The sequence below is a fragment of the Mirounga leonina genome, unplaced genomic scaffold (assembly GCF_011800145.1).
Source record: "Mirounga leonina isolate KUSES-001 unplaced genomic scaffold, KU_Mleo_1.0 Mir_165, whole genome shotgun sequence".
Lineage (NCBI taxonomy): Eukaryota > Metazoa > Chordata > Mammalia > Carnivora > Phocidae > Mirounga > Mirounga leonina.
This window is the reverse complement of record NW_023270415.1, coordinates 52,839,507-52,861,658: the sequence shown is the minus strand read 5'-3', so window position 1 is coordinate 52,861,658 and position 22,152 is coordinate 52,839,507. Positions and strand designations below refer to the sequence as shown.

The 22,152-nt window shown below is 38.1% G+C and overlaps 1 protein-coding gene across 1 annotated transcript in view; it reads left to right on the top strand.

Moving 5' to 3' along the window:
* The window catches only part of RSPO2 (R-spondin 2), a 148,734-nt gene that overhangs the window by 96,925 nt on the left and 29,657 nt on the right, over window positions 1-22,152 (top strand). Inside the window, exons 3-4 of the mRNA XM_035011753.1 lie at window positions 1,223-1,366; window positions 3,312-3,500. Coding sequence (XP_034867644.1) covers window positions 1,223-1,366; window positions 3,312-3,500 — 333 coding nt within the window. The remainder of the gene's footprint in view (window positions 1-1,222; window positions 1,367-3,311; window positions 3,501-22,152) is intronic.

The following is a 22,152-nucleotide window of genomic DNA, read 5'->3' as shown; positions in this document are numbered from 1 at the left end:
TATGTGTTCTTAATTGCCATCAATTAAGTCTGTTATAAGTAATATGTACTATAATCTGTTGAAAATCTGAGCTTTTAATTAATCCTCCAACCTCCTTTTTCTTTCCTTTACTTGAAGAGTAGAGTATATTTATTTTCTCCTGTGCAAGCCAATTCTCTCTGGTCCAGATGTTACTGGCCTACCAGGGAATCTGACCTAGGATACTTAGCCTATAAATTCATTCTTCTTTTTACACTTTGTTGTAATGTGTGCGGGTTCGTGGAAAAATACATGTTTCTAATCTGTTGTTTCTATGTGCAGACTGCCTATTACAAGCCAGTTGATTTGCATATGCCATTACAAATCTTCACAACAGCCTCATAAAGTCAGTGATGTCCCTGTTCTATACAGAAGGAAATAGACACTCAGAGGCCTGTTGTTGTTAAGAGCGGAGCTGGGATTCAAACCCAGACCTAGCAGACCTAAAAAGCACTACTTTTTCACAAACTGCAACTAGTGAAATTCTGTTAGTGCATTATAGAAAAAAGATTACAGATTTAGAAGGCAATTGGTTTGGGGGCCTCTCAGAATCAGCTCAGCCACTATTAGCTGTGTGACTTTCTCTTAAATTCAGTTTCCTTATTTGCAAAATAGGGATACCACTGCCCACCTTGTAGGATTATTATAAAGACTAAATGGAAATGCATGTAAAACCTTTGGCATATTGTAGGTTTTCAAACTAGTGACCTACGCTACCCCTCCAAGTTAAGACACCTTCTGCTGAAAGTAAATGCCAGCACTAACCAGCATTAAACAGGATTTTAATTTATTGTCCTGAAACAGAAGATACTGATTAGAATATTCCCATTGTGTTTTTCACTATAGGTTTTTTGAAGAGCAGAACAGATTTCAATCCCAGCAGCAATGAAATTTGTAGTGGGCGTGTTTTCTTTTTCTTTTTAATCCTTTGTTTTAATCTCATTTGGAGTTGCAAAATTTTCTGAAGGGTTTTATGCTGCCGAAGGCCTAGGCTGGAATGCTGTCTCAGCCTATTGATGTGGTGAGCTGTTGGAAGAGGTAGGAGTGATTTAGAATGTGATGGCATTAGGAAACAAATGAGTTGAACGCATATTTCTTTGACTACTAGAATTTCGATGGAGCTAACTGGTAAATTTGTGTTATTTGCAAAACAAGTAAATTTCTTTGACTGAAATTTTCTTTTTCTCTTTAAAATTGTTTTTAGGATGCAGAATAGAAAACTGTGATTCTTGCTTTAGCAAAGACTTTTGTACCAAGTGCAAAGTAGGCTTTTATTTGCATAGAGGCCGCTGCTTTGATGAATGTCCAGATGGTTTTGCACCATTAGATGAAACCATGGAATGTGTGGGTGAGTAGTTTTTCATGTAACTTTCAAACTTTTATTTTAACACCTGTTTCTTGAAAAATAATGCATGTTGGATATATTCAACTTAAAAACAAATTGGTTCTCTTGTTAATTAGAACTGAAAATTAAGTTCTTTGCTGACTTGCTGAATTTTGGGGGCATCAGGACATCTGTAGTCTACTAAATCTTGCTACAAATTTGCTAGTTGTGTGTTGGCTAGTTCAACTATTTAAGTGCTGGTATGGCTTTATCATCTGTAACACATAACCTTTCTTACCTTAAATTATTAATAACTGTTAGAAGCATTTTGTGTAGAAGAACAAAATTTCCAAGCAGTACCATGTGGTTAACTGTTCTATCACTTTTGTTATGTAGCTTAATTATGGGGCTTCTTGTTTAGCCATTTAAAAAAATTAGAAATTTTTTGTGTAAAATGGATTTTGTTGATGATTGCATGTCGCAAAAGTATATTAAAATGTTTTACTGAATTTAGAATGCATAACTTAATATACATATGTACACTGCTCATGAATAATTAGGAATACACATTTTATAAATTTTATACTTTTGGAGTGTTTGAAAAACACTTTGATATTTTTATACAACTGATGAAAAGGTAAAGATCTATAGTACCTACGTTTTGATGAATACCTAATCGAATGAATCTAATCTCCAGGTGTAATGGCATTGTCCCCACCCCCACCCCCAAATTTTATTTAACATATTATACATCTGATATGATCTATAACAGAATTATGTATTATAAACGAGACTTTCCACCACCTTAAAATGGAGACTTAAAAAAAAGTGAGAACTTCTTTTCTGCAGAAATATTGTTGAGTCTGTAATTATATATTTGAGGGTTTGCAGAGAACACCTTTAAATGACCGGTTTTTGAAGAAATGTATACTTATGTTCCTGTTTATGTGTGGGTTCATACATTCATACAGGTGACACTCTATTTAAAAAGTCACTAGAACAGAATATTCAGAATGTTGAATTCGCTTTTGAGAGGCAAGATCCACCCCCATTACAAATGTTAAGTGGAAACTCTTAAAAAATCCTTAAATATAAAAAATTACAAATAGAGTCCTACACACTTCCCTGAATAAAAATCTTAAACAGCTTTGAAAAATCTCAGAGTAACCACGTTGCCTGCTGAGATCAGAAATGCTAAAATACTGTGTGTGGATTCCAGGCCCGGGTCCTTATCTGCTAGGGCATTTTAATAGTGAATTTGGTGAGGAGGTTTAACTTTGCATATTTTTATCCTTTTATTATCTACCTCAGGGGTTTGGAGGATAGCTGACATTTCTACCATATGAATTTACAAAAGGAGATGCTAAAAGCCTTTACATATAAACATTTTCAAATATCTGACTGTATCTGATTATAGTGAGATAGAGCACCAATTTAGGGAAGGAGAAATACATACAGTGGTTTTTAGATACCTATTGAAAGAATTGAGATAACCAGAAAATGCAAAATAAGCTCCCTTTCCTTTTCACTAAGTACTGACTTCCAAAATAAAACTAACATACTTGTGAATTACTATGGGGGCATTCAGAATTAACACGTAAAATTATGTCTTCTGTCATTGTTTGAAAAGAGGATCTTTTTCTGTAGGTTTTAGCTGTTGAATCTTTTAAAGAGTATATATTTCTGTGTCTTTAGAATGGACCAATAGCAGTCCTTCAAAAAATGAACTAAGACCAATACAAAGTAATAGTTTTTAAATTACTTATGTGGTAGTTGCTTATTGTAGATGAAAGTAACTCTGTGGTTCCAAGTTGAAGCATCCGAAAGGGGAATACAGGTCTTTGTGGGCTGTACAACCTAATTTATCTGAAGGGGGGAGTGGGGAAACACAGCTATATAAATGTGATGGCAGCAGGGCAAATGGAGACCAAGGTGTTATCTGTGTTTGTATTATTTTTTTCTTTATTAGAAGGATGTGAAGTTGGTCATTGGAGCGAATGGGGAACTTGTAGCAGAAATAATCGCACATGCGGATTTAAATGGGGTCTGGAAACCAGAACACGGCAAATTGTTAAAAAGCCAGCAAAGGATACGATACCATGTCCAACCATCGCCGAATCCAGGAGATGTAAGATGGCCATGAGGCACTGTCCAGGAGGTGAGTTTGGAGAATTCCTGTCCTGCGTGGGCTGTGTGCTTTCTGAATCCTCCTCCCCCCAGAGCATCCATCCACAAAGGAAACCTAGTAATATCATCAGTGACAGGGTAAAATTTCACACTGTACTCACTTTAGAGACAAATGCTTAAATTGTGAAGAATATAAAGTATTTCATTTTCAAGATGCCTCGAGAATGATTTGGAAGAGTGCATGACAAATGAACTTTCTAAAATGAGATTTCTAGGAGAGAGAGAGAGAGTGTGTGTGTTGCTGATGTACCATAAAAGCGGGTTCTTAGGAAATCAGGCCTTTGCAGATGTTTCTCTGAGGGAAGTGGCCAACTTTCAGTTGAGAAGAGTTTAGATTAGAAAGGTTTATGAAATCTGTAAAATCATCTGCATCGTTACTAGTTGAAGATGACAACTTAAAATAAACTTGCCCAAACACTGGGAGGAATAAATGTTGTCTTAATGTTACCACAATTAGCTGGTTCCCTTTGTTTTGATAATAATTTGTAGAAAACAGCTACTGGTATGTGTGTGTTTATTCATGTCTTTGTAGTAATTGTGCTGATTTGCAGTAATTATTCTGTAATAACAGGATTCGGCCCATTTACAAATTAGGAGAAGCGAACATAGCTCAGGTACTGGAGGAAGCCAAGTCAGGGTGGGGAAATGCAGTTTTTAGCGTTGTCGCTGTGGTTCTGAAAGCATCATTGCTTGCTCTCATTTTAACACTAACAGATGCTATGTTGCCAGAGATGAAGTGGGGATTTTTCTAGTGCACAAAATAGAAAAGCAAAAAAGAAAGTGGTGTTTGGAAAATTGCCCTTGAAAATAATCAAAACGTTTGTTTGCCTTCATTCTCACTGTTGGTGCATAGCTTTCCAGCTCTGTGGCTGTAGCCCAGAAAGAGAATATATATCTGTTTAAATGGATTTATATTCCTATCGGGCTTCCACATAGGGATGTCTGTGATCCATGGAGGAAGACAAAGCTTTTAAGACTTGAAGACTCCGGTTGGCTTTTGAGAACTATTAGATCCAGATTCAGAAGCTACTATGAGGAAGGCAGCTTTCCCTCTTGAATTAGTTTTGCTTTTCTTTGCCGGGTCTTTGAAACAAAGTTTTTTTGGGTCTGCTTTTCACTAACAAGGATGGTTTTGTTCAGTTAAACTGAGTATTTTTCAGTCAAAATAAAAGAAAATATTTTCTTACAAAACTAATAAGCCACTTCTTGGATAGCTGAGAGCATTTAACCTGCAACCTTGTGCCTAAAAACAAACCTGATGTATTCAGGTATTGGAAATAAAGACTTTCTTTGTTGTATATTGTTTATGTAGCTACCCCCCACCATTCCTCTTCCAGCAATGTGGTCCCCCAATTGTGGTTTACGTTAATAGCAAAAATTAACCCGAAAATGCTCCTATAACAAACATGCTTATGTGTAACAAGAACCAGCACGTTCCCCTCCCCTCCAAAATTATTTTGACCTAGCTCCGGTCTTGCTGGAGAATTTTGTAGATAACAGCAACATTGTTAACCTCTAATGTTTATTGCATTTTTATATATTTTTTGCTTCCAGCAACAGTATACTGTCTTCATAGAAGACATAACCTGATACGGTCAGCGTTGAAATTATGTCAAAACAAATGTTTGTGTGTCATCTGCTAATATCTTTTTGACAGGTGAACCAGTAATGAACTCGGATTTAGCTCATATTTAGGTTGTACCAAATATTATTTACTAGGAGAGAGCAGCTATCACTCTAATCCCTGTATCTACATTTTCAGTTGAATAAATTAAATATTTATATAACCTTTAAAGTTAGTAGGTTAAAAGGTGAATTAGAATTTGTTGATTGGTTTATGTTTTGTAAAAAGAAAACAAATAGAATTGTTGACAGAAATGGAAAGTTACTCTCAAATAAAAACTTCTGTTTACAGGAAAGGAAAAGTAGAAAATTAATTTTGGAACTTGAGCTCCAATTGATAAAATTGGCATAACTTCCAGTGGAGTATCCCACCTTGCCTCAGGTGAGAGAGGGAAAAGTTCCTTTCTTCCATAGGTCATGGTGATTAATGGAAGAATGGAGAAGAAAACCACTTTAACCCATTTTACATCTTGACTTGATTTCAATGATCTGCTTTGACAAACCATGCAAAAATGTAGTCGTAATCAGGTTGGGAATACAGGCATTTTTCGGATCTTTTCAACTTATGTATGGATTTCTCTCCTGTTGGAGCCAATCTTAACCTGATTGCACACAAATGCAGCCTTAACCTCCTTCACACTAAAGCACTAGCACATTAAAATCAGCTGCTTTTGATTACTGGAAGGCATGAGTTAGAGGTCAGAGAAATGGAATAGTCACTAAGTGTATAAGATATTACACTGAAATCTATTAAAAACAAGACAATAAATGGCTATAAGATAAAAAAACAACAGTATAATATTTTAGCTTATTTTTTTCTTAATTATTGCCTGCTTATTTGCTTTTTCAAAAAAGAATATCTGGCAATATCTTAAGTCGTGGATTGATTTACACTTGAAGTTACTCAGTGTTCATTCCCTAACTTTTCTTCTTGATTAGTTATCTTTTTCTTTTATTTCTGATGATCTACTTGCAGAGTTTTTTGGGCTTTTCTGACACTCATTCTGGTCTGGCGATCATGAGATCTGGGTCTCTGCACCCTGTCAACTCATTAATTCTGTGACCCTTGGCAAGTCACTTAACCTCTCTTGGCCTCTATTTCCTCATTTTGTAAATTGAGGGTATGGGGGGGGGCGGTGAATTTCTAAGATCCAGTCCAATTCTAAAATCCAATGATTCTAAGACAAATTGCCAAAAGATACTGGCAAGTTTTGTGGTTGTCACATCAGCCCAAGAGCGTTGTTCATGACAAAAGGACTGAATGCTTTTCCAGTAGCTGTACTGTGCATTTGCCAAGACTTTCGCATGTGGCAGCTTTTCACCCTCATCCTGCCACCTCACAGGTAGTCAACCCTCACAGACTAAGCAAGACTCCTTAAATCGGCCTGTGACCTGTGGTTTAGCCACAAAGATGGTAAGAGGCTAGAGAAAGAAAAGAGAGGGGATCATGAAAGACTGTGATAAAAGGAGGCAAACAGTGAAAAAGAACAAGGAGTGTAGGAAACCAGGGCACAAAAGAAAGGACTACTTACACATGAAGATGGTACTCCTTGCCCATACCTGTCTTGTACTCCCCTGATTCCCACTTGAGCACACTAATTAGTGGAATTCATCCTGGAAGGATTAATTTATTCTGTTCGTATATAACCTGGAGGTTCAAATGGGAGGGGTTTCTAGTCTGGACCATGTTGTACATTAGATAATCTAATAATAGAAAAATATAAACATGCCATTATATTTAAATGACAAATGGAAGAACAAAATCATGGTGCTGAGGCATGGAGTCAGAGGATGTTCATGTGCAGAGGGAATTGTCATTTGGGTAACTGTAATCTTCAGGATTGGCCAACATATTCTGTCCCATGTGTATGGCATTCCTTGTTTTTTAAGGTCCCATGACAACTAATCTTAATTTATCAGATATTATTGAGCACTGCTATGTACTAATCACTGGTCTAGGCATGATACTACTCAGAGTCTCTACAGAACTTTTTCTAGTGGGAATCATGACAATAAAGAAGTAAGTGGGGGAATTCATAATTTCATGTGGAGATGGAGACTGGCAAGAAACATAAAGCAGGATAATCTAGTAAAAGATTGAGATGGGAGTGTATTATTTTATGTAGGGTATTCAGAGAAATTGAGGGAGTAACATTTGATCAGAGAGCTGAATGAAGGAGACCTTCTGAGGAGCTAAGGAAAGATTTTTTTTAAGCTATTGACGCAATGGTTGTTTGTGAATGTCCTTGATTCTCCCAATTTACATTAGGGAAGAGGAAGGAACTGCAGTCTGGGGAGGCTCTGACTGGTCCAAGGCGATACATAGCAAGTTTCTAGTGTTAGGGCCAAGAGCAGAACCAGAACCAGAACTTGCTGCCTAGGAAACCCAACTTGTTCCTTGTTCCTTATATAATAAAAATCCAAGATAAAGCTAGGGTTGTCTATTAAAGAAGCCAACTTTAAACTGTTTCTCCCCCAACCCAGACACATCATCTTAATTTTGCTCTACATACTTAAAAAAAACAAAAACAAAAACAAAAAAACCTGGTGCCCTGACATTACCACCCCCTCCCAATATCTTCCAACTTGAAATAGTAAAACATAGCCTGAGGGTCATTTCATAAACACCAAAGTATTGAACCACTGGCTTTGCTTTGATTCAGCCGCTCTTACAAAGACCCTCTTCTTTAATTTTAGTGTCATTGGTCCTAATTTTGTTGCGGGGGGGTGGGGAGTGTGACTTCCAGATTATTCTTTCCATCATTAGTGTTTTGGAGTCACCCTCTGGGCTAGCCCCCAAGGCTACCTTGGATTGAGTCACACTCACTCACCTCTGCCCCCTCATTCCCTGGCCTGCACAGCAGCTCTGGGGATCTGAGTCCCACCGCCCACATTTTGGGCTCTGTGCCCAGCGTGGATTTCTCTTTCTGACCCAGTCAAGCAATCAGACTGATAGCATAATTTAGGTGATGCTTTGACATACACTCTGATCGCTCTCTGTCTCTTTTGCTTGTGGTTGCCTCCACTCACCGGGCCACAGTTATTAGTAACATTAGCATGCAGTTCTTTAGGCCCTCGTCAGATTTTCTCAGATTTCAATTTGAAAATAACTCCTTCCTCTTACGAGACATTACTTGACCCTCATCTACTTTTTTTTTTTAAAGTGGCTTTTAACTTGATAACAAAAGAAGATATTATTTAGCAACTTAGAAACTTAATCTCTGCAAACATCTACTTTTTAAGAGGCAATAGTAAAAAGACCCCTCTAATCTTTGTTTTCTGTATATAAACTGACAGCAACATGTGGACTAGGTATTAGATAATACTAAAGATGGTTGTGGATCGTGATGGATTGAACTGAGAGCAGGAAATAAGCACATTTGCAGGAGGATAGGGTCAAGAAAATATGCTTTAGACATATGTTCTTTATTTCTCTATATTTTGTTTACATTTGAGTTGCAATTTATGTGGTCTGTTTTATACATGCCAGCCTTAAGAGTAGTTTGGAAGAGAACGGATAAGAGAAAAACCTCTTCTAAAAATTTCAGAGTTGGCAGGAACATGGGTACTGGGGTTATTCTGTGAAGAAGAGAGCATCTAAAGAGGGGGTTCTTACTGCCTCTCTGCTCTGCTAAATAGCTGATGATTTGTGTTAGTCACTTTAAGCAGGTTGTACTATATTTCCCAGGTACTCTGGATACATGGCAGCTAGTAGTAATGTTTATGGAGATTATAAACAGGGACGGTCACCCATAAGCAGCCACATTTTAAATGCCAATGTATACTCATTATATAAAATGGACATTTAACAAAGATCCACCTGTCTCATTAAATGTTTCTCTTAGTAGCTACAGTGTCCAAAATTCCTGCCTCAGTGGTCTGAACAATGAGCCTTTAGGCAATGTCTTGGGAAGTGGGCTCCCGCCCTCTTTGCCCCCTTGCCTATCCCTTTTTAGTTTTTAAAATTTGTTTCCTGGAAAGTGGATAGGCAGCATATAGAACCCGCAGCATCACCACTGGGACCTGTCGGTACTGGCGGCGGTGTTTTTGTGTTTGCTGCTTTTTAGCAGTGATTTCTTTCAGATTTACTCATTCTCACATTTCAGAGGGTGTAAGGGTGTAAGGCAGGAGAGGGACAGAGAAGCTGGCTCTAATGCAGTATGCACTGGAGAAGAGGAAAATTTGTGAGGGCGAAACAAAGTACGGCCTTGGACATAGACCTAAAAATCTGAGGATGTGCAAAGCACTGATTTGCAGTCTGAGGGAAGGGCTAGAAGGCCTGTTTCCCTGCCAGTTTCATTTTGAGCCTGTCTTGGTGCCAGCCTTGCTTGCCCGAGGGGCCGGGGAGCGAGCAAGTGAAAGAAGCCACACCTTTGTGCGACTCTCGACAGCTTCCCATCTGGGAGCCCTACTAGGCTCGTTTAATTACAGTCCGGCGCAACATGTCCTAGTCTCTCTTTATGGGTACTTGTAAAAAGGATTTCTCAACTACACATGCCACTGATGTTCTATGTGTAACAAGGCAAGGGCAGGAAAATTCCAAAGGGGCCTTTCTCTTATGAATTTGACACAGCAGTGAGCTACTCTGATCTTAATGTAAAATATATAAAGCATTTTTTACAACACCCTAAAATAAAAACAACTTTAATAGGACACACATGGTGTCAGTGGTTAAGATCCACCCCCCACCCCTTTCCAGGGGAGTTTTTTTTTTTTTCCCTTTTGAGATAAGAACTCTGAAGTATAAATCCCCTAATGGTTTCTTAGAACAACTTACTTTCCTCATCAGACACCTCGCTAGAATCTTTAAATGATGTTGATAAAGAGGGCGCAGGCGGTTTACTCATGGAGATTTCCTGTAAATACTTAGCCAGCTACTAGACTGACCTAGAGCTGTAGTTGCAGATATCGTCCAGGATCAGGAGGCAGAAAGAAAACATTTCAATGGAAATAATGACAGAGTTTTACTAAAACTCAGCATGACTCATGTTGTCATCATACAGAAGTGGTTAAGATGATAAAATTACTCTGTGCAATAGAGTGGGGCAAAAAGGCTCAGGTGGCAAAAGTTATTACCATTAATTTAAACTAAAAATGTAAAGGCAGTAGGTTTTGCTTTACAATTGACCTGTTTATGTAATACTTGGACCTACTATTTCTGTGTGTCAGTATTATTTTCTTCTATTTGAGGACTTTGGAAACTAGGAATAAGATATTTGAACTTGTATAGTCAAGAGACATTTAATTGATGTTATGCCCTTATGTCCTCCATTAGTCAAAGGATTTAATAACAATGTAAAAGATATTTCATAAACAAAATTTAGACATCAGAACTAGGAAAAACTTATAATAGGAGCTCAGGACTAATAAAGAAAATAGACCATATGAATATATGTTGGTTGAAACAATTGAGCCAAAAATTTGACCTTGGGTTTCCTACCTAAGGCAAAGAGGAAAAGTTAGATATGGCGCTTTCTATCTTAATTTCAAATAAATGATTAATTATAAAATACAACATAATTAATAATTGCTCCTAGGGGGAAAATCTGTTATCATATATATGTATATGCACATAACATACATACATAAACATATTAATATACACATATATGCATATGTGTGTGTGAATGTATATATATACATATATATGTATATATATACATGCACATACATATACACAAACATGAGTACCCATTCCAACTTCCAACACATGAAAGTACGTGTATGTGTGTAGGCAGGGTAGGACCTGCATCATAGAATTAATGATTCTTACAGGAAACATTTCAGTTCCACAGAGAGACAAACTCTAAACAGTTTTCTCCAATGAGGAATCACATCCAGAGTAATGAACGGTATGGTGGACAGTGTCTTTACCAATATCCGTATCCCCAGCATATGTTTTCAGAAGACAAAAGGCATCTTGGGAGTGTTTACTCCTCAACGTAAGCTGAAGACATAATTGCAAAAGTTGACTCTCTACTGGCCTGGGCAATATGAAATATGGAATCAGGATTTGTTGACTTATCAGTTATATTTGAGTACAATTGTCCAGTAGGTTCTTTTAGTAAATATTGAATACATTTAGAACTTCATGGTATCTAGAGAATCCAGAAAATGTGTATTTGTATTGAGGGTCAGTTACCCTTTGAACTTGTCAATAACTGTGGTATCTTTTCTATATAGTAAGATGTCCTTAAGTAAGATCAGGAGTTGCAGGGGCACCTGGGTGTCTCAGTTGGTTAGGTGTCCCGACTTGGTTTTGGCGGGGGTCGTGATCTTGGGTTCCTGAGATCAAGCCCCAGTTCAGGCTTCTCACTCAGTGGGAGACTGCTCGAGATTCTGTCTCCCTCTCCCTCTGCCCCTCCCTCTGCTTGTGCATGCATGCTTGCTCGCTCGCTTGCGCTCTCTCTCAAAAGTTAAAAAAAAAAAAAAAAAATCAGGAATTGCGTATTTAGATGAGTTATTTATTTCCAGTGACTTATCTCAAACCTTGCACTAATATTTTTAATAGCCTTTTTTGTTTTTTGTTCTCTAAGGTTGGCCTTCAATTATTTTAATCTGTGAAAACTATTTGATATGAGAGAACCACATAGATTTTGAGTAAATGCTTACTAAGTGTAATTGACTTTATTAAAATATGTTGTCAGGTATCTTTTGATTTCTCTTTTGAGCCTACTTCCCCAATATAAATCAGGTAGTAAGTCTGGGGCTGAGTTTCTAACCAACCCATGATTTTTCCATTGCCATGTCTGTAGGTTCATCAAATCAATTATTTAAACATCTATTAACTCCTATGTTCTAAAGAAATGGGCAGAGTGAGAGTGATACAAACAAAAGAGTTTATAGTCTCAAGGAAGAAGAAAATGCACATTACAAAATAACAAAAAACAAGGTTGGATTTGTAAATATAGGCATTGTTATAGGCTCTGATATTATAGAAAATAGCATTTTTAGCTGTTGTGTCCAGGAAATGCTTTCTGAAGAACATTTACATTATATTTGGGGGGGGGGGATGGAAAACATGCTAAAAAAAAAAAAAAGGGAGGAGATCATTTTTTTTTTTTAAAGATTTTTTTTTATTTATTTGAAAGAGCAAGAGCATGGAGGGAGAGGGAGAAGCAGACTCCGTGCTGAGCAGAGAGCCTGATGTGGGGCTTGATCCCAAGACCCTGAGATCGTGACCTGAACCCAAGGCAGACGCTTGACTGAGCCACCCAGGCACCCCAAGGGAGGAGATCATTTTAGACTGAGAGAACATTGTGGGGAAAGATACAGATGCCAAAGGGTGCCTTCTGTGTCCCAGAGAGGGTGAGCAGAAGAACCTGGCTGTGGCTGAGTTTGTCAGGGGCAGTTACAACAGCTCACAGCAAAAATATCAGTTGCATACTGATTGTGAAGTGCTTCTACGGAGAGGACAGGATTTTTCATTTTACCTAGTCCACAATGGAGAGCCATAGGGCACTTGAACTTGGAGGTATTTTAGCAGAATGCTGGTTGAAATGGAAGTGGCTGAGGTTGTGTTGGTGAGGTGGAAGGAAGTAGACTTCCCATCCCAAACCTGGGGCAGGGCATTCAGCAGAATCTGACTGTGGGAGAATTACCAGAGAATACTTACGGGTTCTAATGTTTATGCATTTTTCTGTTCTGCTTGCTTTTCTAAAGAGTGCAGGATTTGGTCTTGACTTGCAGTCCACTGTGACGCTTCTATCTTTTTCTGCCAACTTTCTAAGCCAAGCTATTCCCCAGTTTGTATTCGTGCAGTCTATTTTTGTAAAATCTAAGCACATTTTGCATTCACCCTAACTGAACTATATTTACTTTCTAACTGCTACTTTCATTTGCCATTTACCAAGACCCTTGGATGTAGTATTCCCTATTTTCTAGCTTATGATGTTAACCTCCTAATGGATTTCCCTTACAAGCCAGCTCGAAGTACTCTGAAAATTTAAAGTATATCCATTAAAAATTATTCAAATCAACGATGAAAATGTTCCCACGAGGCCCAATTTCATTTGTATAATCTAAGGTGGTTTTATCTAGCATGTTGTTTACTAGCCACTGCGTGGTGTTGGGTTGAGAAGGATTCTGAGTTAAATTCTGGGTTCAGGGGAAACTGTATGGTTATCAATTTGTGGTGTTTACAGCATAGAAAACAGTGTATCATGTATTCTCCCTAATTCTAATCCTTTGATGATTCCTGCTCTTGGCTTTTTCCGGTCTTCCCTCCAACCCCCCAACACATACTTGGATGTCTTTGACAAAAATTCATCTAGCTTCTATTTTATACCTGTAGTGATGGCGGAGGATTGTATATTGGGGGGGAGACAGCATGGAAAAATAGAGGAAAAAGTTTTAAATTTGATAAATCCTGGTTTTCATCACTTACTAGTTGAATGACTTTGGTTAAATTTATTTCCCAAAGCTTAGTCTTCTATGAAATGGGGATAATATGTTGCAGGATCATTGTAAGGAGTAAATCAGCACATATGGAAATAGGTCTTCTTAATCTACATTTTGCTGTAGTTCTGTTAATTCTATATTTTCCATTCTTCCCATAGCTGGATTACTCTTGCCTCTTTACTTTCCTTTGATTTCTACCCATCTCATGGCTTCAGCTGTGAAATCATCTTCCCTTTGTGCCCCAATCCCACCAATTTGGCTATTGATAGTCATCTTTCCCTAGATGTCTTGCTGGCATGTCAAACCAAGTGTAGCTAAAACATTCCTTGCTGTCTTTCCAAAATCTAATTTCTCCTGGGATGGCTATCCTTCCTAAAGGCATCTCTAGGCTCCCAGTTACCCAGGCTCTCAGCCCTATGTTTGTGACTCTTTACATTCAGACAGTTTAGTACCCAGATCTTTCTTCAACTACCTGAAAGTATGCAAACTTAAGACATTTACTTAATCACTCTAAGCTTTAGCATCTGTATTATGGGGATAATAGCAGATGCCTGCCTCATACGATTGTAATGAGGATTAAATAACATTTAAAATAGTCAAGGCTCAGAAAATGTGGATTGTTATTTGCTTTTTTTTTTTTTTTTAAGCATCTACCCAGCTCTGTTTCTCCATTGTCCATTCATCTTTATTTCTGTGGTCTCCGCTTGAAGCCTTTTTATTTATGTAGAAGATTGCAATAGACTTTTGTGGGCAGAGAGGGTATAGGTTAATTTATATTCCAGCTAATAACAGCTGTGGCAGCACATTCTAAGCTGAACTTGTTTCTCATTTACGGTCCAATCTAGCTGGTAAGATGAAACATTGAATTCTAAAAATGGCTAGGACAGCCATTGAGTGTCCTGATGAGCACAGGACTTAGTACAGAGCAAGCCCCCAGTGTTGAAAAGGATGAAGTTTGCAGGATGACTTGGACAGGTTAATGCTGGCTGAGGAGGTGAGACTTCAGAATATAGACCTGGAATCATGGGAGGATTTGAATAAGTAAAAATGAGTTTAGGGTGAAGGGGGAGGATAGGACGAGCAAAAGTGTGACAAAATGGGATGTGCATAGGCTACCCTTTATATAAACATGGGGAATCTGTTGAAACAACACCTGTATTAGGAAGCAAACAGGAAAAATTGGGGCAAAAGGTGTAGAAATAAGGAGAAGGAATGAGCTCAGCAGATACTTCAGAATCAGGAAGAGTGGGTTGCCACATTAAGCCTCATGGATTGACCAGTGCCAGAAGAATTTGAGACAGACTAAAAAATTATCACAGGGAGAGGAAACCTCTGCCCATTTATGGTGATTCGTTTATAAACTGCAAGTTGAGTAATTGAGTATTCAAAAAGAAATGAAACCCTGGGTATCACATCTGATACATAGTTTTTAACAACTAACCACCAGAGTGATAAAGTAATGAGCCCAAAGTTAGGAACATGGATACAGATGTTTAACAAATTCAGTGACGTGTGTTGCCTCACTGTACCTAAAGATGTTTTTGCTTTGGAAATTCAATTTCTTAAACCCATTTGTAACAGTAATTTAATCTTGCAGAAACTTATAGAAGGGAAGGAAGCGCTAGACCTAGATTCAAGAGTGGTCACACTCGGTTCCTTGCAGGAAAAAATGGTGTGGGTTGACCCTTAACAATGCAGGGGTTAAGGGCTCTGACCCTCCACACAGTCAAAATTCCATGTTTAACCTCGGACCCCCTAAAAACGTAACTACCAGTAGCCTACTGGTGACTGAAGGCCTTACTGATAGCATAGTTGATTAACACATATTTTGTATGTTAAATGTATTCTATACTGTATTTTTACAACAAAGTAAGCTCCAGAAAAGAAAATGTTAATAAGAAAATCATAAGGATGAGAAAATACATTTACAGGGCTGTACTGTATTTATTTTTAAAAATCCTCATGTAAGTGGATGGGTGCAGTTCAAACCTATGTTGCTCAAGCGTCACCCGTGTGTGGTGGTTTCTCACAGCTTGCAAGGAGGCCAAGCAGGTTAGGGATCTGACCTCTCACCCCTGGTTGAATGAGAGTAGCTTTACTTTTTTCTCTGTTACATTTTGGAGGTTCAGCATGGGTTTTCCTTTGAAAAACAAGCATATCTCATGAAACAAAACTTTAAGATGCACTCCTTCATATCCCTTCCTTTACGTGTTTGAAGCTAAGGCGCAGAGGTGCCCAGTGAATTACCCAGGCTCCCGGTAAATGGTAAAGACAAAGCTCGGTTCTTGCTTTGACATCAAACTTAAGAGCTCTTTCTCCACGTGGCCTCATTGTCTCTCAGCCCATAATAATCTCTGGGAATTCCTCAGAGGTAATACAACTAGGATTGTTCATGTTATCACATATACATCCTCTATGGTGACTGGCCTTACCTTTTTGCAGTATTTTCTCTCGGAATGGTAGTATAACACTTAGCATGGACTGAATTCAACAACATATCTACTGTTTGCAGGGGACTCTGCAAGGCACAATGATGGTCCAATAAAAACAAAAAACCTCTCCAATTAATTTATAGTTTTTCATTCGGATTTATAAACTCTAAGTTAAAATGGTATAAGGTGGGTAAGCACATGATATGCTCCAAGCACAACTTTATTGCATCTTGAGCTACCTGTTTAACATTTTGTTCAGTAGATATTCTCTTCTAGGAGAAAATTCTGGCAGGTCTCACATCTTTTCTGCTCAATTTTGGTGATATAGTCCTATGGTCACTTTTAGTCATTGATATAGTCTTACTTTAGTTATTAGAATGTCTAGTCTGAGATAATAACCACAATTAGAAACTTGAATTAGTAATAATTGGACTACAAATAGAAAATGTATAACAGACTTTGGCTGACAAGAAGTCTCTTTTCCAAAATACCTATGGATAGAAGAGTCTGTTTTCTAAACCACCTCTTTCCTGAAAATTCTAAATTAAATGACCCTCTGATGAATGAAATGGTAAAAATGCAACTAAATGCTAATCCCTGGAAGATGTATATTATGTCGACTTCCATCCCTTTCTCTCTCTTTTTTCTTTCATTTTATGTCAAAACCTGGAGAAGGAAACCACATGCCTCTGTCTTGCGTGTATGCAAAGATTTCTTGTAGTATCCCTGTATTTTCAGGTTGAGAGTGGTATTGCTAACTCGAGTAATTTAACGTAATTTCTGCCTCAAATGTCGTGTCTGTTGCATTTCAGATCTTCCTCTATTTTGGTATAATTGTCAAGTCTGAGCACACAGATTGACCTGATACAGTCCTCAAATATGCTTTGAATTAAGAGTGATTTGGCTAGCTTCTGTAGCACTGTTTGAAGCAATGCACTCCCTTGCTGTTACCAGTTTGCCGCTCCTTTATCAGAAACATAAGACTTGTATATTCCAAGAACCACTACGTGAAACTTACCACCAGGTGGATGACATGTGAGCATATCTAGTTGCAAACCTTAGCATTGCTAGTAGCCTAATTTGAACCATTCCTTTTATAGTAGTTTACATTTATTAAGAACTTGCTTAAAGGAGTTCAAACAAGGGTGGTGACCTCTTAAGCACCCATATCTTAAAACTTAAAAAAAAAAAAAAATACAGCCCTCCAATTGCCCATCTTTTATGCAACTTTTAGTACTTAGTAACAAATGATTCCACAGTCAGTATTATGCAATGAATGCATAATTAAAGAGAATTGAAAATTCAAAATATGTGGTCATTTGTTCCCTTTATATACATTTGCACATGAGTGAGTGTGTGTGTGTGTGTATTGGGGGAAGGGGGATGAGAATTAGTGGTTTCAGCACTGCATTTGGGGAAATGTTCAATGTTGCGCTCGGCATTTTGTTTGACAGTTGTCACATTGTTTTCATTGTCTCTCCACTTTTGTTTATTTCCCTGCTTCTTAAGCAGGCTGATGAAATCTCATCAGCTAACTGGGATTGAATTTTGATGAGTGCCAAGTTGCTTTGATGAAATCTAGTGTAATTATGTTAAACCCGACTTTATTTGGCTTTAATGCTGGCGTTTTCCATATTGAGAAAATTAGTGCATTTGTCCGCTACTGGAGATAGAAGCCCAGTGAGAAACAAAGATAGCTCAAATCCAAAAAGCAACCACAATTTAAGTTCATTTTATACCTTTGTTTCAAAACTAGCTTGTCCATGCATTCAAACTTTTTATGTTTCAGCATCTGTTCTTTTTAACAACAAAGTCAGAATTAGCTATTAGCCAAAACTACCCTAATCCATGAATTAGAAAAAGAAAATAGACAGTTCCTGGTCACCAGGAAAAAGCTTTTGTGTCCTATTATCTGGATTTTTTTTTTTTGGAGTGGGGGAAGGGGAGGGCAAAAAAGATTTTGGTACTTTAGGTACAAAATATTATTTTATTTATCAACAAAGGAAAAAATTGAGTTTTTAAATAGCACTTCCTAGTGTTATTTCAGGCTACAAATCTAATACTGTGCAGGAGTCGAAGAATTTTAGAATCCAAAGGCTCTCAAATTTAGATCTTAATTTCTGATACTTATGATGTAGAGGAAATTAAACTTGCTGACATTTTATATAATTAAGTAATAACGTTGTATCTCTTAGGAGATCATTATGATGCCAGAATTTTAAGAAGTTTGGGCATTAGGTCGTGGTACTGCAATAGGGTTTTCGGGATGTTCACATAGGCTGAAATAAGACATTTAACTGCTCAGCCAGTACATTTACCCCTCCTACTAGGAGGCCAGCAACCTTCTGTCACCAGTGCTTCTAAAACTGGCTCTGGAATTGGAAGAGACATCCCACTTTTATTCAGTAACCATGAACAGCCCAGCTACTCTGGATGGTTCTGGGGGAGCCTGGGTTGTTCTGGGGACACTTAGAGATTATTCTCTAAGCTTTTTGCTTTGAGTTGTTCCCTTAAGTTACTATAGAATTCTGACGTCTAAAGCCTGGCACAAAACATCCCTACTTTAAAACTCTTTTTTTTTTTTTAATGATTTTTTTTTTAAAGATTTTATTTATTTATTTATTTGAGAGAGAGAGAGAGACAGCATGAGAGGGGATAGGGTCAGAGGGAGAAGCAGGCTCCCTGCTGAGCCGGGAGCCCGATGTGGGACTCGATCCCAGAACTCTGGGATCATGACCTGAGCCGAAGGCAGTTGCTTAACCAACTGAGCCACCCAGGCACCCCCTACTTTAAAACTCTTACAGATGATGATAGTTTAATTGAAGTCAGATAATTGGTGTCAGGTCATTGAAGGCAGCTCTGTGGCCCTGGGAGAAAGTTATATATGTTAAATTTCTTTAAAACCCTGTGTTTTGTGCCTTTATATAACTGAATTCAAATGTCTTTTCCTTTTTGTGTTTTTTCCTTGGTCAGTTTTCAGTGGGCATAATATACCAGATTAATTAATCACTAACTATAAAGCATTTACTTCTTTACTACATTGTTTATAGAGTGTTCAGTTAAGGACTACTTTAGAATTACAGCATTACTGAGTTCTGCAAACTGTGAAACCAAACAGGTTTCTATGTGTGAACAGAATGGGGGTCAACAAAATGCCGACTCCTCACTGGTTAGGTTTGTGTTCTGACACCCATATACACTGAACATGAACATTTGTTGGAGTGGTATCTATGATGATGTAAATTTGTATTTTATATTTTCAGTAATCCACAAAATATCTGGCAGGGGCTATCTTAATGGATTTTACAGATGAAGCCCAAAACACAAAAATGGTCTGTGTTTGTTATTTATAGTGTGTAGGAACCACCTTTACATAAATGACTTCGAATCTACTTGTTACACTGATGTGTGTGTGTGTGTGTGTGTTCACTATTAGGCTGTTGGAGCGGTTATATTATGTCATCATCATTATCTAGACCAAAGATCTGGCAAGACTTTTTGTACACCCAAGTTCCTAGACTTTTATGCAGATTGATTGAGAGTAAGTCTACCACAGAAGATAATTTCTAGATAAAGAATGTAGGAGAGTGGCTTCCACCAACTTTGTTCTCAGCTTCCTTTTTGGATTCTGACCGTGACCAACGTCACAGCCCCAGATGAATTGCAAAGAGTTATTCCAGGGTCTGGACATAATTGTTGTCTTCTTGGTATAAGGATTCCCTGATCCAGTCTTGAGGGGGACTGATAAAATTTGCATTTTCTGCATGGCTTTTCATTATAGTAGGTATTTTACAAACCATGAGCCATAAGGATGAAGTGATTCAACATTTGAAAAAGTTTAAAAGCCACTGAAATGAAGGCAAGAACCAAATGCCAGAGGCAGGGAACACAGACACCATAAAAAAGCACTGATGTCAGTTGCTGAAGACATTCATCAGGGATGTATATTAAGGCTTAAAACAAAACTTTCTCAGAAAGGAGTTGTAATTTGTGTCGTCAATTGCTGAAACAGTTCAGTGTATTTGATTCTGTCTCATTTCATCTCTTTGTCAAAACTTTTCAAATTGCTTTTTCTATATAATGAATTCTTTTTCAAAATCATGCTTGTTCAGCTTTCCAAGTCCTGTAATTTTTTTTTTTTTTTTTTTACTTTGTAGTTGACACACAGTGTTATGGTAGTTTGAGGTATACAACACAGTGATTGAACAACTCTGTACATTACGCTGTGCTCATCACCAACTGTCACCGTACGATGCTGTTACAAGAGCATTGACTGTGTCCCTTATGCCATGCCTTTTACTCCTTTGACTTATTCATTTGGTACCTGGAAGCCTGTATTTTTTTTTTTTTAATAAAAATTGCACCTACTTAACGTGTATAGTCTCCTTTTTATTTGGTATCCTGATTCTCCATTGCTCACTAGATCCTACTTCAGGAAGGGCTTTGTTGAGGCCAATCCTGAATGGCCTTGGGCCAAGATGCTATGAGCCAAAGTCTCCAATGTGCAGACACAGTTAAAGCTTTTCTAAGAGAAACAGACGATCTGACTTTTTAATTAGAAAACCGCTCAAATCCACACCTCAGTGTCCTCTCCTGAGACTCCTAAACCAGAATTTAGGGTATCTTTACTAGTGTTTTTCTTTTTTAAAACATGCAATAAAATGTAGAACCATAGCCAGGGGAGAGATGAAAGGGTAAGGGGGTGTGTCTCAAGGGATTGATAACAGGATTAGAACTTTGTAGAAATCATTTGCATTTCTATTTCTGGCTAGCATCAGTTACAAAACACATGTACTTAACTTGGATGGAGCTATGAAACTGGTGTGTTACATTTCAAGTTCCTTTTAGGCAAAATCCAGCACCTTATCTGCTAAGCAGAAATGACCATCTCTGTGAAAATTTAAGGACTAGCCCCAAACGCAGGAAGGAGTAGACTAGCCTGGGAGGAAGTCCACTTGGGACAAAGCCCTCTCTAGTCAGTTCAGTGGCAAAAAGGCATGACTTCTTTCAAATTGTAGACGACGTTGAAGATGATGTTACAATAGTGAAATCAGAAGGTTCTCAGGTGGCTACAAACTAAAACATTGAAGAAGCTATGCTCTCTGTTGACCTATAGGATGCCAGTTTGGATCTGTTGGTAGGAGAGCTCTACTTAAAGTTGTCTCTGGTTCAAAGGTGATATTAAGCAATTGTGTGTTTTGTTTTGTTTTGTTTTTAGGACAAAAACTATATAGTGGAAAGCACACAAAATCAGCATTTTGTTAAACAGCCACAGAAAAATCAAGGATTGATTTTACTACCAAGCTTGTAGCACACACTGGACATTGAGATTCTAGATAGTTCTTTTTCTTGCTATGTTAATAGAATGTGGGCAAAATACTTGGCAGTTAACTGGCATCTTTTGCTGCATGTTCGCGTATGGCTGGGCAGGTCCTTCATGGGGATCAGTAACACAAAGATGACAATAAGTTTTCGAAATGCTACTTTTAGCATTTCAGGCAATGCTTTTGAAGACATTCTCCATTCTCCATCTCCAACAGCAAAACAGAGGCAGAGGCACAGAGACAGCCGCACCGTGAATGCTAATTTAATTAAAATTGCTGTTCTGTATAACTCCCCCCATAATGAATTTTTTTTTTAAGATTTTATTTGAGACAGAGAGAATGAGAGAGAGAGAGCACATGAGAGGGGGAGGGTCAGAGGGAGAAGCAGGCACCCTGCCGAGCAGGGAGCCCGATGTGGGACTCGATCCCGGGACTCCAGGATCATGACCTGAGCCGAAGGCAGTCGCTTAACTGACTGAGCCGCCCAGGCGCCCCATGAATTTCTTAATCATTGTGCCATTTGGTCTAGTAACTTTTTCGGCCCCACCGCCTCACCACAGTTTGTGATGGATCAGTTGTACTACCAGGCCATCAAATGTATTCAATTTTGGAAGCAAACACTTCACGGTTGTTTAAAAATCCAGAGTATTCACATGGGGAAAGTGTGGGAGGTTTCAGGTTTCTGAAACATTCTGCAGAAAATGAAGTGATAACAATTCCTGCCGGTGGCCATATGACTCAATCATAACTGGAGGGAAAAAATGTTTGTTTAGGCTTGGCTGGAGTTAATAATAAGCCAGAGTTACAATCTTATTTTTGCTTGCAAACATGTTTCCTTTTTCTG